General features: G+C 39.6%; 1 protein-coding gene across 1 annotated transcript in view; it reads right to left on the bottom strand.

Annotated features, from left to right (window-relative positions):
* Positions 1-17,052, bottom strand: part of LOC128140187 (ras and Rab interactor 3-like) — a 174,376-nt gene that overhangs the window by 116,085 nt on the left and 41,239 nt on the right. The window contains exon 3 of the mRNA XM_052783723.1: positions 995-1,071. Coding sequence (XP_052639683.1) covers positions 995-1,071 — 77 coding nt within the window. The remainder of the gene's footprint in view (positions 1-994; positions 1,072-17,052) is intronic.

The following is a 17,052-nucleotide window of genomic DNA, read 5'->3' as shown; positions in this document are numbered from 1 at the left end:
GGCCCCCAGCATAAGAAAGACATGGACCTGCTTGAGTGGGTCCAGAAGAGGGCCATGAAGATGGTCAGGGGGCTGGAGCACCTCCCCTGTGAGGAGACACTGAGAGAGTTGGGGTTGTTCAGCCTGGAGAAGAGAAGGCTCCAAGGAGACCTTATAGCAGCCTTCCAGTACCTAAAGGGGGCCTACAGGAAAGATGGGGAGGGACTCTATCAGGGAGTGTAGGGGTACCGTAGGGGTAACAGTTTTAAACTGGGTAGATTTAGATTAGATATTAGGAAAAAATTCTTTACTGTGAGGGTGATAAGACATTAGAACAGGTTGCCCAGAGAAGTTGTGGATGCCTGGAAGTGTTCAAGGCCAGCTTGGATGGGGCTTTGAGCAACCTGTTCTAGTGGAAGGTGTCCCTGCCCATGGCAGGGGGGTTGGAACTAGATGATCTTTAAGGTCCCTTCCAACCCAAACCATTATTTGATTCTATGATTTTCTATATTTCTTCAGGGCTGTTTTTATTCTAATTATAATTGCATCTTTTGCATAGAGGCACAATAGGAAAGAAAGAGAATCAAGAATCTTCCACATCATGCTTGATGTCATCAACAATGAATCCCAAACCCTGTTTATACAAGATGAAATAGAAACAAATACAAGTCTGTGATGCATGCAGTCAGGATTTTATCTCCGAGAGGATGGATGCATAGGCACTGCATCAATTTCTCAAATAAATCATAGAATCATTTAGGTTGAAAAAGACCCTTAAGATCATCGAGTTGAACCATTAACCTAACACTACCAAGTCCCCCACTAAACCATGTCCCTAAGATGTTATCTTTTGAGCTTCTGTACCCATATAGACATATTAGAAATACTGAAATTAAAGTATAAGAAACATGTTGACATATACAGAGCTTTATTTAGTAAGGCCACTAAGATGATTAACATCTTACAAGACAAATAAAAGGAAAACAAAAATGAAGGACAGTAGAGGAAAACTTACGGCAATGATATGAAGCAGAACCCCTCCTTTCTGCCGTTCTTTATTTGTAAATACATCTTTAGGAAATTCATTAATTGCTGAAAGAGAAAAATATGGTTTTGGTTTTTTTTTAATTTTACAGCATCTATAAATGGAAGACTGAAAAATAAGGATGCATCTGTAGAAATATACAACCAAACGTGAGTGTATCTTCCAATTTATTACATTATAGCTTGCCACCTCAGAATCTCTTTTCTGCTCTGTAGAAAAAACAGAGAACTGATATTTAGGTGTTATTAATTATCATCATTCCAGTGACTTAAACTAAGTTCCAGTGTACTAAGAATTTCACATTCTTAATGCTTTATTTTTACTATCATCTTCTCTGTGTCTCCTCTAAATATACTTCCAAAGTGATAGCCACAGGCACAAAAATTAATCCTGAAATAATATTCCTGGCTTCAAGTGTGCCTTGACTGAAAAATTATACAATGGTTGTAGCCCTCCATCAGGTTCTTAACTACAAACCTTTACAGGGCTCCACAGTCTTGCAAATCGTTTCACAAAGATTAAAGTGATTCGAAGTACTTTCTTCAGAAAGTCTACTATCTAAATCTGGTGAAGGAAGGAATGAAACAGAAGTGGTAGGTGGACGACAGGAATGTGCAAAGACATGAGTTCCCCCAATGTAGCAATCAGGGAGGAATAGCCTTCTGGAATAATACTGGAATACCATCAAATTTAAGAACTTCTTGTCAGCTACACTAGCTGCCAAAAGCAAAATTTCTCAGAGGAGTTATTCCCTACCACATGAAATAAAGTATGGCAAAAAATTAGTCAGCACCCAAAGCATGTGGTTTTAAATAAATTCTGCCCATTAACAATTAATATTAACTAAAATGATTAATAACTAAAAAAGCATTAAGGAGACTTCTCCTTTGGGAGAAAAGACCCAGAGCTACAGCTGCTGGCATCTTACACAATATGGTTGTTCTTGCATCACTGTCTGAAATGCCATGCCCACATGGATGTCTTCAGGACATGTATAATATTTTTCTTATTACATCCCCCATTTGTCCTCTGTCTCCTCCATTCAAGCTGTGGCTGTGAGAATACATGTATTCCAGCAACGCACTAGGACAGCAGAGACCAGAGCCCTGGCCTGATTCTCTAGCAATGATAACGTGACCCTGCACATGGGGTACATCCTTTCACATAATCTGATGCAAAGGTTTGCAGCTCCCATCACAGGCACTCGTGCATCCCCCTTACTGCCACCGTATAGCGAGGCAATATGCCCCTGTCCCATAATTTGACCAAATGGATGTGTCATTGGGGAAGCTATTACCTACCTGGTAATCTCATTCAGTTGACTGTAAAATATTTCACAGTACAACTTTAAAAATGGTTGTCAGTATAAACTGAAGTTTCAAGAAGCATGAATAAAAATCACTATCTTTCTAATCTTTCTAATGTGACTTTACTTATTCGAAGTTAATACTAAATAGGAAATCAGAAGGCCAGAAGAGAGAAATGAGCCCAGGCATCTGATCACCAAGCAAAAGCAAACCAGCTTCACTGCAAACCATCTTGCTTCATATATAGTCTGGTGATAAAGTATTCGTAATAACTAACCACTTGTAATAAATTTCTGCTTGCCTCACAGAGGTAGTTTTAAATGAATTAGTATGAAGACAGCTTTTCTCAAAGATAATGCTAGCATGCAATTTTTCTCACATAGAGTCACTACAAAATCTTCTTTAAAAGTCAGGGAAATGAAGCAAGGCTCTGGAGCTTGCTAAGTAAGATTTCTTCCTTAATGAAATGGCCTCCTGCCAGTGAGTTCCAAGGCAAAGTTTGGAGTTTTTCAGTGTAAGCATTTGCTGTCTGGATAGCTTTATTATCCAGGTAATCATAGGTTTTGTGTAATTGTCATCTATAAATTCTGTATACCTTATCTACATGCACTGTTCTTCATTTACTCGCTTATCGTGGTTTTAATGTTTTAAACAAAGATTTGGTTTTCTTACCTAATGCTATGATAACCTGGTTGTTCAGGAAAAGGCTGTTTGAATTCCCTTGGCTCCTAGCTTAGGCCTGGGAATCACCATCACTTAACTGAGGGGAGCAGTGGTATTCCCTCACCTGTATGAGCTGACAGAGGGGATATGACATTATCACGGAGTTTGAGAGAGCACGGTCTGCACTCATGGTACAATCTGATGTGTGTGCGCAGCAGGGCACCGCTCTACTTCACACAGAGATATTTTCTCATGTATGGGAGACAGAGCTTTCTGGCAGCCTGAGTGGGAGCTACATCTCCTTGGTTTCTACTGAAAAGAGCTAGAACAGATGGGAGAAGGAGATAAAATGAAGAGCAGTACACCTAATGGAGCTAACCTTTGCCAAAAAAAGGAGGGGAACATACACTAATCATCTTAATCAGCTAGAAATACAGAAATATTTATCCTGCTGGTACTGTTGCAAGCCCATGGCTCCCGCAGCTCCTCTTATCAAGCACAAACTTATTGAGGGGGAAGGGAGGGCACCAAGAAAATCAAGTCTATATTGGAAATGTCATCGTTCTGCAGCTCATTTCACGACTGGGGAGGGGGAATGAATGAGGAAACAAAAGCAGCCTACCCAGCCACAACTGGGAGGGGATATCACCACCTTTTTCTCTGAGTCATGGAAACAAAAAATCCTTGATTATGCTATAACAGAAAGGATGATTCACCTTTGATAAAAAGCTCTGGTTGAGCTGCATGTGGCTAAAGAGCTACACAAAGCATGCAAATAGCATGCCTCAGAACAGAATGTAATAGCAGCTGCACAGCTTAAGCTGTCTGCATGGCTCTGGAGTGAAGGTCTGGTATGCAGCAGCCAGGGTAACCCAGGCATGCCAGTGGCACCTGCCTGGACTTAGGCTGTTACTGGATTACTTCTGGGTACCATCAGAGCACTGTTCCCATATGCCCTATCCATACTGTGACAGGCAGTGTGCCAATGAAGTTAAGTTTCAAAATCTCCTAAGCCTGACAGAACATCTCAACAACCACGTGGATCTGTGGTTTTATAGCCTGCCCCAACATGTGATTTCTTCACCTTATCAGCAGTTGATTTACTCAAAGAGGCAACAAACATGCCAACTTTTAATACCTGCTAAGCATTCAAGTCTGTTATAACTCTTAAATGTTTCCTCAAAGGGAGAAGGGAGCTGTAGCTGTTTGAAAGGACACACGCAATCAACTCCACTCTGCCTTTGCAGGAAAGGGGCTAGACAGATGATGTACACAGAAGCCCATTTCTCCTGTTAATGCCTGCATCTTGTTCCTCTGCCCTTGTTCCTCTCTCCCTTCAGGACATGTTACATTTACTGACTGCAGTACCTACCACTTTGCCCTGGCATTCAGGGGCTGTTGATCATCAGACTTAGCCAGGGCAGAAATATAAGGGGAAGGACAGATGGAAGACTGAATTACATACTTCCACTTTTACCCCCTCTATAATCATATTCACAAGCCAACTTGAATATTTCAAATATGTGTCATTTGTTTAAGCACTGCAAGCAGCTTCAGGCACCTCTGCACTTAGTGTATTTCTGCTTATGTGCAATTCCCCTTTCACATTGCAGAGCCTCAACTTCCCAAGGCCTGATGTTGCATTCATACACATGAGTTTGTGCCTCAGTGATAGCAAACTCCTCACTGTGTGCAGAAATGAGCTGCTTTATACCTCTCAAGCAAATGCATGCATCGTTACCTGGTGTCAGCAGTAAAATGCCAACAGTTTGTGCACCAAGAATTGAACTTGCAACAGCCTTCGCAGTACTGCAACCTGCACTAATTTATAATTCTCTACTAATATAATCTGTTAGAAGATTTGAGTGCAAAGCCAAAAAATCATCACTTCTTCCAACCACATCTCCCTGAATGCAGGGGTCCTGTATGAGCTGAGTTGCAATGAATGGGGTAAGTATGTCTTAGAACCACCCTTGCTTTCAAAACATTCATGGCTTTGGCCATACTGTTCTTCAAAATCAGCACACTGGGAAGATTATTACTGAAAGAAGGTTAGCGGCTTTGAAAGCTTCCTGATGGCAATGGCAGAAATTCCTCCCATATTCTCTTTACGACCTGTGTCAAAAGGGTCAGTCCTCTGTCACGTTTCACATATTAGCTCAGGTGCTGAAGCGGTGACAGTGTCAGAAATGACTGTGGTGAGCTCAGTACAGCCAAACAGACACGTAGGTAGTCTTGGGGAACAGCATAATACACTCATCTGATCCTCTTGCATAACCTGTGCACTGTCAGTATTGTGACAGCAATTGTGTACTTTAGAAAAGAAAAGCAGGGCTGCTTTTGCTTATTGACTTTAGTTATTTATTCCAGTATTATCACTGGAAACAAAGGCAACCCAAAGATCATATAATCACAGTGAAACTAGTTTACTCATACATAAAATTTGTCATATGAAAGTCCTCCTTTATAAGGCTACTTCCCAAATTAGATATAATAAATTTTAATAGTCATTAGAAAATCATAAATGTGCCATAGTACTTTAAAGCTATATTTTTAATGGAATTACAGAAAGCCTAAATTCATGAGAAAAAAAAAAATCACATAAATGTCAAATTTTAAAATAACTCTTTCTAACACCACAAGCTAACATGCCCTGAACTCTGAATTGTCAGTGGAGAAAAATGGTATACTCAGCAAGTGCTTTTATACGTAAAAGCTGGTAACTTAAAAATCTTATGTCCTGGTTTCAGCTGGGATAGAGTTAACTGTCTTCCTAGTAGCTGGTACAGTGCTATGTTTTGAGTTCAGAGCGAAGAATGTTGATAACACTGATGTTTTCAGTTGTTGCTCAGTAGTGTTTAGACTAATGTCAAGGATTTTTCAGCTTCTCATGCCCAGCCAGTGAGAAAGCTGGAGGGGCACAAGAAGTTGGCACAGGACACAGCCAGGGCACCTGACCCAAACTGGCCAACGGTGTATTCCATACCATGTGACATCCCATGCAGTATAGGAACGGGGAAGTGGGAGGCAGGGATTCGCCGCTCGGGGACTGGCTGGGTGTCGGTCGGTGGGTGGTGAGCAATTGCACTGCGCATCATTTGTACATTCCAATCCTTTCATTATTGCTGTTGTCATTTTATTAGTGTTATCATTATCATTATTAGTTTCTTCTTTTCTGTTCTATTAAACCGTTCTTATCTCAACCCACAGGTTTTGCTTCTTTTCCCGATTTTCTCCCCCATCCCACTGGGTGGGGGGGAGTGAGTGAGCGGCTGCGTGGTGTTTAGTTGCTGGCTGGGGTTAAACCACGACATCTTACAAGGACCAAAGAAGAAAAAAAAGAACAATTCACTGAGAATGTTGGATGCCATCCAGAAAAAATAAGAAGTACAAAGCTTTAAGCTCCCATTCCCATTAGACAGCTGGTTCCAGTTTTCTGTAGCAGGATGACGTGGATTTTCCCTCGAATACTCAGTTCAGCTTCTGCTGGATACTAATCTAAGCACCAGTGTTAAAGCAAATCAGGAATGGGCAATCCAAGAAACATGCACATTTACTTGAAAAATTCTGCAAGGAAATTCCTTTAGAGACAACTCTTTAGTAAACTGGTTTCATGGATTGTACCATCTGGACAGCAACAGATCATCCAAATGAAGTACAACGAAATGATATGAAACACCACCCAACTTCTTTGAGAGACATTTGTGCATCAGTCTAATGCTGTGTGATGCCAAAGACCAAGCTTTCTATTTGCAGGCAAAGCACCATATGGCAGGAGGCACAGTAAGCATCCCCCTCCATAGCTCTCACTTCACAAACAGTAGAATTATGAGCAAATTTTATCTCTGTCGTATGTTAATTCAATTTGCATTGCTCATCCAAAAGAGGACTGCCAAATGTGATTATCTGTGCAATGGTAAGTGGCAGCTTATGAAGCAAATAACTAACTCAACCCTAAACTATTAAATCCATTGAATATATGTATTGTAAAGGACAGTGTATTAATGAAATAGCCTTCAAAAACTCTCCTTCCATCAGTATGAAATTATGAAAATATCTATACGAGACTGGATTAGCTACAATAAAAGGTAACATTAATACCTTATTAAACCCTGGACTTACATTTAGTTTCTTTTCTCTTTTATAAAAAAGTATTTGCACTCATTAAGGCAATGTCAAACAATCAAATAAATATACATTAACAATTCTGTGCCAATGAAAAGAAAATTGAAAGGCATGATGAAATCTCATCTCCCAATCTAGGGAGTCAGTGATGACACATGGATGCACAAGTACTGCAACACGGGGATGCATCGGCATATCAGAGTGCAGTGTTTCATGTGTACTGGGCTTGGTGTTAATGGTTTTAATGTCCTCAAGATAATGCTAAAAGGACCCCAAGGTTTGGGATCATGGATTTTTTTTTTCTCCCTGGCCTCCAGCTGATAGACTCTCTAGAAACTGCCTTTAAAGAGCTACAGATCAAGAATCTCATGATGAGTTTTCTTTTCTTTCTGACAACAGTTAGTTATTTCACATTATTTTCCCATACAGATAGCTCTTGCCTGATACCTTCATACAGCTGTATCTCGACCTTATTATTGCAAAGTAGCAGTTCCACAGAAGACAGCTGGAATCTTCCTGGAACACCTCTACCACATTCCAAGATTTCAGTACAGCTATCAAACTGTGAAGTCCACTCAAATTAACTAAGAATGAGGACATGAACATTTCTAAATCAGTGCTGAACAGAGGTGAAATTACCAGTACCTAGTTTTATTACAGTCTAAGAACAACTTACATCAAAAGATTTGAAATCAGCATAGTGCAGTGCCCTAAATCTGCCTCTGTTTGACCGCTCTCCAGTGCTTATGTGAAACAAGCTGTTAGTCTCAGTGACCAGTCACAGAATTTCTGAACTCTTGCTAACATCTTCTGTGATTATGATACTGGTTTTCCACAAAGCACATATGTATTCTTCAAAACCCCAGCCAAGGACACCAACCCTTTTATTTTACACCTCTGATTCCTAAACCAGGATACTAAAATGTTTTTCACCTTCTCCCCTTTTTTACTTACTGTCTTATACCGCCTCAGCTGTGTTTACTCAACTCTGAGCCAAGGTTGCCAAAGCAGTTCAAACACCAGCAGGGTCCAGCACTGCTGCAGCTTATTTGGACGTGTCATTTCCCAGCTTAGGGGGAATAATATGGTTCATCCTCCACTCAGGACTGAATAATCATTGTGGAATAATGTGAAGAGGTTTAAATTGTACTACCTGATGATTGGTCTGGGAGTTAACCACAGACATCAGTCACCAGTGAAAACTGGTGTCTTCTACATGGAATTTCCCTTTAGTTTCTCCCTTTCAGCTTCATACATTTGACCTCCCCTCTCCCTTTCACCTTTCCCTCATTTTTTGCTTCCTGAAAGTTGATGGTTTCTATGGTCAACAGCCTCTTGTTTCACTTGAGGGAGGGAGACCTCTGTCTATGCAGAGTTTTGGACTCAACTTGGCTGTGTCCTTTTTAAATACAGATAGAAAGCGATGTCCCTGGAAAGATCACTACCTGATAGGAAAAAAACTTTTGGAAAAAGGATAATGACTGGATTAACTATCAATACTGTGACTCACATAAGAAAGGACAGCTATTAAAAGGTCAGGCAATTTTTCATTCCAACAGAAAAATAATCATTCCTTATGTTTCTCACAGCTGCCAACAGGCTAGAGAATCAAACATCACTTGCTTTGTATGAGGTTTTGGTATTATCACCTCAAGCTCAACAAGGACTTGTTTTGGGGGTTTTTGCTCCCAGTCAGACTTTAAAATCTCTTCCAGAACTAAAGAATGGGAAGTATTGATGCTAGTTGTTCACCCTATCCATTCATAAAGTCAATTTGTTCACCCCTACACAATATGGCCAGAAGTCTGCTGCCAAGGAGAGGCCGCATTGTCTGCAATGTCAATGACATCTGCGAACTGACTATAAAAGTATTTTTCTATACAGTCAAGTTCCTTCTTCCTAGCCTTCTTCAGTGAATACAATAAGGTGTTACTACCTCCTTATACCTGCTGGAGATAGAACTCAACACAGAATACGAGGCTGCTTCCTACCTGGGACATCCTCAGTAGAAGTGACAATCACATTCAAACTGCAAAATGACTGGCAAAATTTGACTTGATTGAAGTCAGACCACAGATTAGGTTTGAACTCGAAAGCTGAACAGATTACATGTAGAAAACACTGAGAAGGAAGAAACACGCAACTGCAAGAGCTGCCAGAGCAGCTATCTCTCAGAACAGAAGTGCACTTTAAATGAAACTGTGCTGTTGTTTCTTCCACATAGTTAATGCATAATAATAGGCTTTTGAATCCCTTCTACTTCAGCAAAAGCTGCAGCATGGCTCATATAAAAGCAGCTGTATTGGCACACACCATTCTTTTTCCCCAAATGCATGGAAAAGGAAATTAAATTCAATATTTAAAATATACATATTTTTACTGTTTTTCTGATACCCAATCCAAGTAGGGATTTTAACCATCCAGGAAAATTGTGTTACCCTCCAAGTTGAAACAGCACAAAAACTACCAATGATATCTTCTACCATGCTAAGATTAAGTGAAATAAACTGGTTTTCTAGAAACAAATAGGCACGAGGTAGCAGAGTAACAGCAGACTTTAAGTCAGGCCTACAGAGAAAGGCATAAAATAAAGTCAGGCACAGGTATTGAACTTTCTTTACTTAGAAGCTTTTCTTTCTGGATATAGAAGAAAAATGCTGGAAGGCAGCAGTAAAAAGACCTACTCAAACATTTATTCCACCCCCTGCCAATTCAGGACTGTTTCCAACTGAATTTTCTTATGCTTTGTCCAAAAAGCTCCATCAATCAAGAGAGAACAGGTAAAATACAAAGACACAATAATAAGGCAGAGAAAGCTCCTCAAAGCTGTTCATTAGGTGACCTTTCTGGGGCCAGAATTCCCAAGACAGTTCAGCACAGGCAAGTCAAGATTTTCAAGGAACTCAGCTCACCATGCCCAGCCCTTATGAAAATCAGGCTGTTGATGCCACAAGCTGAGATCAGCTTTTTGCTTTTATTTTGGAAGGAAGCTGAATTTTGAAAAATTGTTTCAAGTTGCACATATTAAGCTCTCAAAACACACAGTTTTAAAAAACACCGGATCTATAATGAAGTCAGGTTTTAGAGTCAAGTATTTAGGATAATTTTTTTTCCATGTACCCCCTGGTGCTTTGAAAAACTCGCTTTCATATGGACAAACAGAAGCACAACAGTTTCTCCCTGTGAGCCATGCTCATGTGGTATAGCCAATTCTCATTACTTTGTCGTAAACCATATGATATTTGGTTTTTACTCTTCCTGAAGCCATGGTCCTGGAATCATGCAATTTTGTAAGAACATTAGCTTTCACTTAAAACAAAAAATCTGCTTCTAGCCTTTGTGTTTGCAGAAGAGGGCCCAAGCCCCAAAATCTAAAAGACTTACAAAACCCAGAAGACAAACAAAACGGAGACCTAGACTTGTCGTTTATCTTTTAAACAAACATCACAATTTTGCAGGGCCAGATTTACACTTTCTCACCACACAGGATTACTAGCATTACTCCTCAGTTCCTATGCTTTAGCTCAAACTCACAAACACATGCACATTCCAGCACGCAGTTTCTGCCCAGTGATATAAAATGATGCCAACAATGCTTCTTATACCATAGGCTAAAGCCTACTTCACCTTTTCCACACACGTAATCCCATCTAAGGCAACCGAGATTTAACCCTCCAGCTCCTATGTCATGATTCATTTACGACATAAATAATTTTTCAACTGGCAGATTTGCATGGTTCTCTGCTATTTTTCCCCAGACAATATTCCTTGGGACATTTTCTCCTTACTCTAGAAATTCAATAAGGAGCTGTAAACACTACTGGAGTACTTAAAAAATGATCTCTTTTCAGTCCTAGCTTCTACTATGTACTTCAGCAGCCTCATATTTGATAAGAAATCGGGTAAGTAAAAATGAGCTTCTTAAAAGATTTGGAGACTTCCACATATTTAGCAGCATCTTAAGTGGCACTTAAGATTTGAGGAAGGGAAAGTGATTTTTCTTCTGAATGCACAGTAATTATTCCAGAATAAAAGCAATCTTAATCCAGAATAGAGGCACACAGCAGGAGAGTCCACTGGTGGAAGGTAAAAAGATAAACATTACTATAATTCCACAACTCAAATTTACAGTCCTTCTCACACTGTCTTCATTCACATGAAATCTTATTCCATGATTATTTAGTATCTGTAAATGAATGCTGCAATGAAACTCATACCAATTCACATAAAGGAGAGACATAACCTTCACTTTGAGCAGTGCATACACCAAGCTGAGTACAAGGCCAAAAGCCACAGAAGTGAAATTAGCAAAAGGAAAGGAAGAGGGGAAAAAAGGTTCAATTGATTTAGTGATGTCACATGAAAGATTAGTACAGGGTTTTTTTAGACTTTAGAAGTTAAGCACAGAAGAATATATAGTTTAATACAACACACATCTCTCTCTAATCTAGCCAGGTCAGCTACCAATAATATGGGAACTACTGTCACACAAACTTCAGCACATATGGTACAAGCCCAGCTGGAAGCCTGGATGTATAGGTTATAGCTGGAGCTTCTGCTTCACTGCTGCTGGTACCACAGCTAGTTCACTTAAACTCAGGCAGCATTTCTCCATTACTGCAAAAATAGCGCAGCTCTACGTTTGGAGTGTTGCTTTCTAAAAACAAGCATCACACTGTCACAATCCTGCATGCACGTACGCCATCTGAAACCAAGTCAGAGAACAGCACTTCTCATGCCAAAGTATCCATCAGAAGTGCAAACAGTTTAAAGAGTGCTAGCAGATTTTATTTTAATTGATTTCCAAACTTCACTGGCTGACCAGCAAATTGATAAAAGTGGCATCTAGAGTTCTCTCCAGCTTACTCTGCACTGGTTTACTACACAGCTTGCATACAGACTATGGGGTAACCCTCAGCAGAAAATCCCAAACCCGATGGACATTTCCTGCCCATATAGGAGTAATACTGCATTACTCTTCTTTCTTAAAATAAGCTTGTATCATCTTCGTCTCATTGCATCAGGTGGTTCAGAAACTGTTTTGGCTCTCCTACCACTTGTTTAGATTAATTGAAGAGGAAAACCCACCTTCCTAATATATATTAGAAATACACAGAATATATATATTCTGTTTATATTCTCTCTACACGTATCTATTTAGGTTTGTCTCAAACTGTTAGGCAAAAAAACCTTGCCATGCAGAAATAAGGTGGTTGCTTGAATTCCTGCTGTGCACCAGAAAACAGAGCCAGAATCATAGTAAGAAATCTGACAGAATATGGCTGCAGGAGCAGAAGGGTGCTGAAAGACCAGCGTGGTCACAAAAACAAGAAATGTGGACTAGGACAGTGAGTACTCAAAAGACAGCAGAGCCTCACCACAAACTTCATCTGCTTTCAGCTGATGCAAGGAGAGCAGAGCAGGAGTCATGACTTTAAACTGCTGATCTGATCGATCATCTTTCACTTGCCCAGAGAGCCATACCTAACATTTCAAAAGTTATTTATACGCCACTTTTGGATTACTAAATCTATTAACTTAACTTGTAGTGTCACTGTGTCACGTAATACCAATCTCTTTCACAGTCAGAGGGAAGACTAAATGTATGAAAACGCCTCATACTGTTTGTACCTCCCTTCAGCAGCCTGGCTGAATGTAGTTGATGAATGCAGCAAGCTGACTGACCTGTCTGTATATTTCTATTTACTTGGATTCAAGAATTTGCAAACCAGTTACAAACACCAAGGGACATTACCAGATGAGTTCCATTTTTCTAGACTTTTGTTCTGTGAAAATGCTGCTTCTGTTACCTTGCAATCATCAAGTACTGGGCATAAAATGTTGTGCCTAGTTTGTGAAACAGTCTAGTAAAAAGTCTAGTAAACCTTTCTTGCTTAATAATGGATTACACCTTTTAAAATCCTGAACTTGAGCATGGCAGTGATTCAATTCAAGTTGGCTAGCCTGTCAGGAAGCACTAGTTACAGCTTACATTAGCATATCTCATTAACCACTAACACAATCACTCCGCAGCCATTCAATCACTGCGTGAAGCTCTTGACTTATTTTCCAGTGCAGTTGCTCTCATCTATGTTAAACTAATCCAAGATAGATCATTCAAGTTAATTTTGCAGTGAAGACACAAGCTGAATGAGAGAACATGATTTTCCCAACTGCATGGTGTAGTTAATGCCACAGTTGGGAATGATACGTACCAGTTTGATTTCCTGCAGTTGTTCCATACACTAGACAAACCTCTTCCCATTCTTACTGTGAAAGCATATATTCTGGTTTAATACAAGACTGGGCAGTTGACCAAGTAACAGCTTGGGTTTTTCAGTTCAGGGTTTTTTTCTGAAATTTAACAGTTGGGAGATTTTGAAATGTGTCTGCAGATGAATCAACAGCTTAAATGGTTCCGTGACCAAAATAATTGTATGGATTTTTTTTGTTGTCAACATGGAGATTTTAACATTTACACTTGGCAGACATAACAAATTTGAGTAAAACTCATTTCAGTTCAGTTTCTGTTCTCTTTAACTCTCATTTCTTAACCATGTTTCTGCTTAAACACTAATATTGAAATTAAGAAGCACAGCTCTACAAAAGTTAATGGAGCTTTGCTGATTTACATCAGCTTGAGATTCCAGCCCACATATTTTTCTTTCATTAGAAAGGTTCAGAGGTATAAACAGTGCAAACACTGTAAGTGCACAATGTTGTTCTCAGAGTTTAGAAATAGACAAATGAATTCTAAAGTAGAAAAAATGTGTGGATGGTGCATTTCAACAAAGACAGAAACAAAAGTTTTCATGGCTTTTCAGAACAACTACAAGGCACAAATCAAGGACCTAGATTCCGTAACATAAGTGCTGTGTCCCTGTAAGGTCATCAGCACAAATCCAGCCCACCAGTTACAGAAGTTTCTATTAATATCAGTCCCATTTCAATTAGACTCCTTGTTTTTTGAGTCAGGCACCTATTTAAGTACTCTGATAAAGCTCCTGTGATATCTTTCCTAAAAAGTCACAATGCAAAGGCATATTTGCCTTTGCAGTTTATTTCACTGAAGACAGTTCAAGCTGTAACTAAACAGCAAAACCACATTCTACTAGACTACTAGACTACTAATACTAGTACTATTTACGCTGAGGAATAATTATAAGGAATTATCACTGGTAGGCAAAACAACATCCTACATATTGAGAAATATATGTTGACATTTTAGCCATTAATTATAATTAATGGCACTGATGCCCTTTTCTAATGGATTCACACAAGCAAGGTTAACAGAAGTCCGGTTAATGCAGCTACTATAAAAACAGCACAGACAAAATAAAGCCAAGCTAGCACACAGGCTCTGCTAAACATTTGGAACCACTGGGTACTTCTTTCTACAAAACTGATGGGGAAAAGTACTGAGAGATCTATGTCAGACCGGGCTCCTTATTCCAGTTTGTAATCTAGGCATTGTGGGCACTATGCTCTGCTAACTGCATGGTGAACCAGTGGTAGCCCTGAATAGACATGATCTGAATTACTTAGGCACTCTCTTAAAATGTGATGCCAAAAGAGCTGCCACACCTAAGACAAATTCCTTGTAGAAAGCAATCAGAATATAGCCCCTTAAGGAAGCAAGGATAATGTCTGAGTATTAGAGAATTCCAGCCATATACAGCAACATACACTGATAACATCCCAAGCTAAGCCTTACCCCTTTTACCCAAGGGATGCTGTGGCATTTAGGAGTGTGATTGCCAGACTGAAATAAACTCAATTATTTGTGGAAATATTTGGAACACAGGAGATCATCAGAGGACTCAAAGACACAAGTGGTGCTTCACAGTGGAAGAGGCCTACCTTGGTTTTTGGATGAGGCACGCCACACTTAAGACTGGGCTGTGAATGGTGAAAATATAAGGAAATGACAGATTCTGACACATACAGTAATAACTGTAGACATTAACAAATACCACCAATACATAGTAATGACAGAGAAGGCTGCAGCCAAGGAGGAGTGATGGGGTACTTCCACAGGGCTCCTCTGCCACCACATCAAGTGGGAAGAAATTTGTTTGAAAACCAAAAGCAGGCACAGCTTCCAAGAAAAGGAGGATAGCACAGCTGTCACAGCAGGCTGAGGAGGTGTCAGTGGCAGCTGGAAGAAGCTGAGAAGGGGGTGGTAATTGTCTAAAATTAACATTTAAAGAACGAACAGTGTACCCATGAATAACTGACATGAACAATCAATCACAAGATGAGTTGAATCTTTTCCTACTAATAAGTGCAGCCACATAAAGGCATCAGAACATCGACTAACCTTCAGTGAATAAAGCAGTTAAAAGTACTGACAGCAATAGCACTGTAGCAAAACTAGATACAAGATACAGAATAATGTTAATGCCTATAGAAAAAAAAAAAACCAAAACCCATACACAGACTTTACAAAGTCACATTTCTCCACACATTTGATAAGCAATCAAATATTTCATTTTTCCTCAAAAAAACCCCCACCCCACCTGGCATAGCTCTGGGCCAAGGGATACAGACTGCAGGAGGGAAGTGTTTGGAGGAGATTCCACAAAGCCAGTTTACAGGCATTTGGCTTAAATGCCAGCTACACTTCTAGCAAGCCTTTAAATGCTACCATACTGACATCCTAGAGACAGGAAAGTGAGATCACAGGCCTGTATATGTTAAAAATAATCAAAGTAAGGGCATAATTTTGCAAGCAATTTCCTACAATTAAAATCCAACAAAGTAGAGCTGCAAATCAGTTCACACACAAGTCATGCCATCATTATGGCATGTTCTCCTTGTCAGGAGAAGCTGAAGTAGTGGATTATCTTCGCTGCATTCTTAAAATTCATTATTACGTATACATTATTTGTAAAAGGTATGTACATAATAATACAACTAAGCACAATAGTTATGTACATAATAATACAACTAAGCACAATAATGTCATAAAACCAAAAAGAAATCATAGACAACACTACACAGGTTGAAGAGATTACTAATAAAGAAATTGCTATGGGAGAAAAAGGTTTTAAGGAAAAAATAGCAGGTAACAGGGAAGAAATCAAAGACTTTTTACGAAGACACAAAGAGCTAAGAAAGAGAGGACTGAAACAAGTGCAGAGCATATGGAGAGAAGTACAGCAAATATAATGAGGAGTGGGAAATTACACAAAACATGCACAGTAAGGAATAACTACTGAGAGGCAAAATGATGTACCACTTTTGACTAAACATTCAGGATGTGCTAATGAGACACAAGGACATCCAGGAAGAAATGCCTGAAGGTTCAAGATCTAAGAACAGAAGCAGGCACAGATACACATACTTGGAAATTACCATCAGAGAAGTTATGACTGAACCCATCAGAGCAGAGCTGAAGATGTTATAAAGAAGAGAAGGCAATAGAAGGAAGAAACACGAATTATGCCAAAAGAAAAATAAAAAAGAGGCCAAGGAGACTATAAGCAAAGCAGAAGATATCCAATAGAGCACAACACCAAAGGAGACAAGAGCAGGGAATAAACAGAGGTAGTGACAGTAGTATGAGAGGAAGCGTACAGACAGATCAAGAACTGTCCCAGTGATCTCCCTAAGGAGATGGACACACAAACAAATGGCAATTGCCCCACATATTTCATTAGGAGTATACCTGTGGGAACCACGGATGTTTAAAACATTTTAACCAAAACAGTCAAACTGTAATTCCCATCAAAGAACCCACAAAAATAAATAACATATAAAGAACCTGATCAAACGCCTTCAGTCAGGTAAAACTTGCAGTTCAGGGCAGGTAATCTGCAAGACTTCAGTAATTTGCAATACTGAATTCTAAAACACAGTAAAGTAAACCCAGCAGTATTTACTTAAGCCCAATTATTTTCATGGTAGCTTTTCCCTGAAAAATGACTGCAC

The sequence above is a fragment of the Harpia harpyja genome, chromosome 3, assembly GCF_026419915.1.
Source record: "Harpia harpyja isolate bHarHar1 chromosome 3, bHarHar1 primary haplotype, whole genome shotgun sequence".
NCBI classification, from domain to species: domain Eukaryota; kingdom Metazoa; phylum Chordata; class Aves; order Accipitriformes; family Accipitridae; genus Harpia; species Harpia harpyja.
Note: the sequence above shows the minus strand (reverse complement) of the source record. Positions and strands in the feature narration are given on the sequence as shown.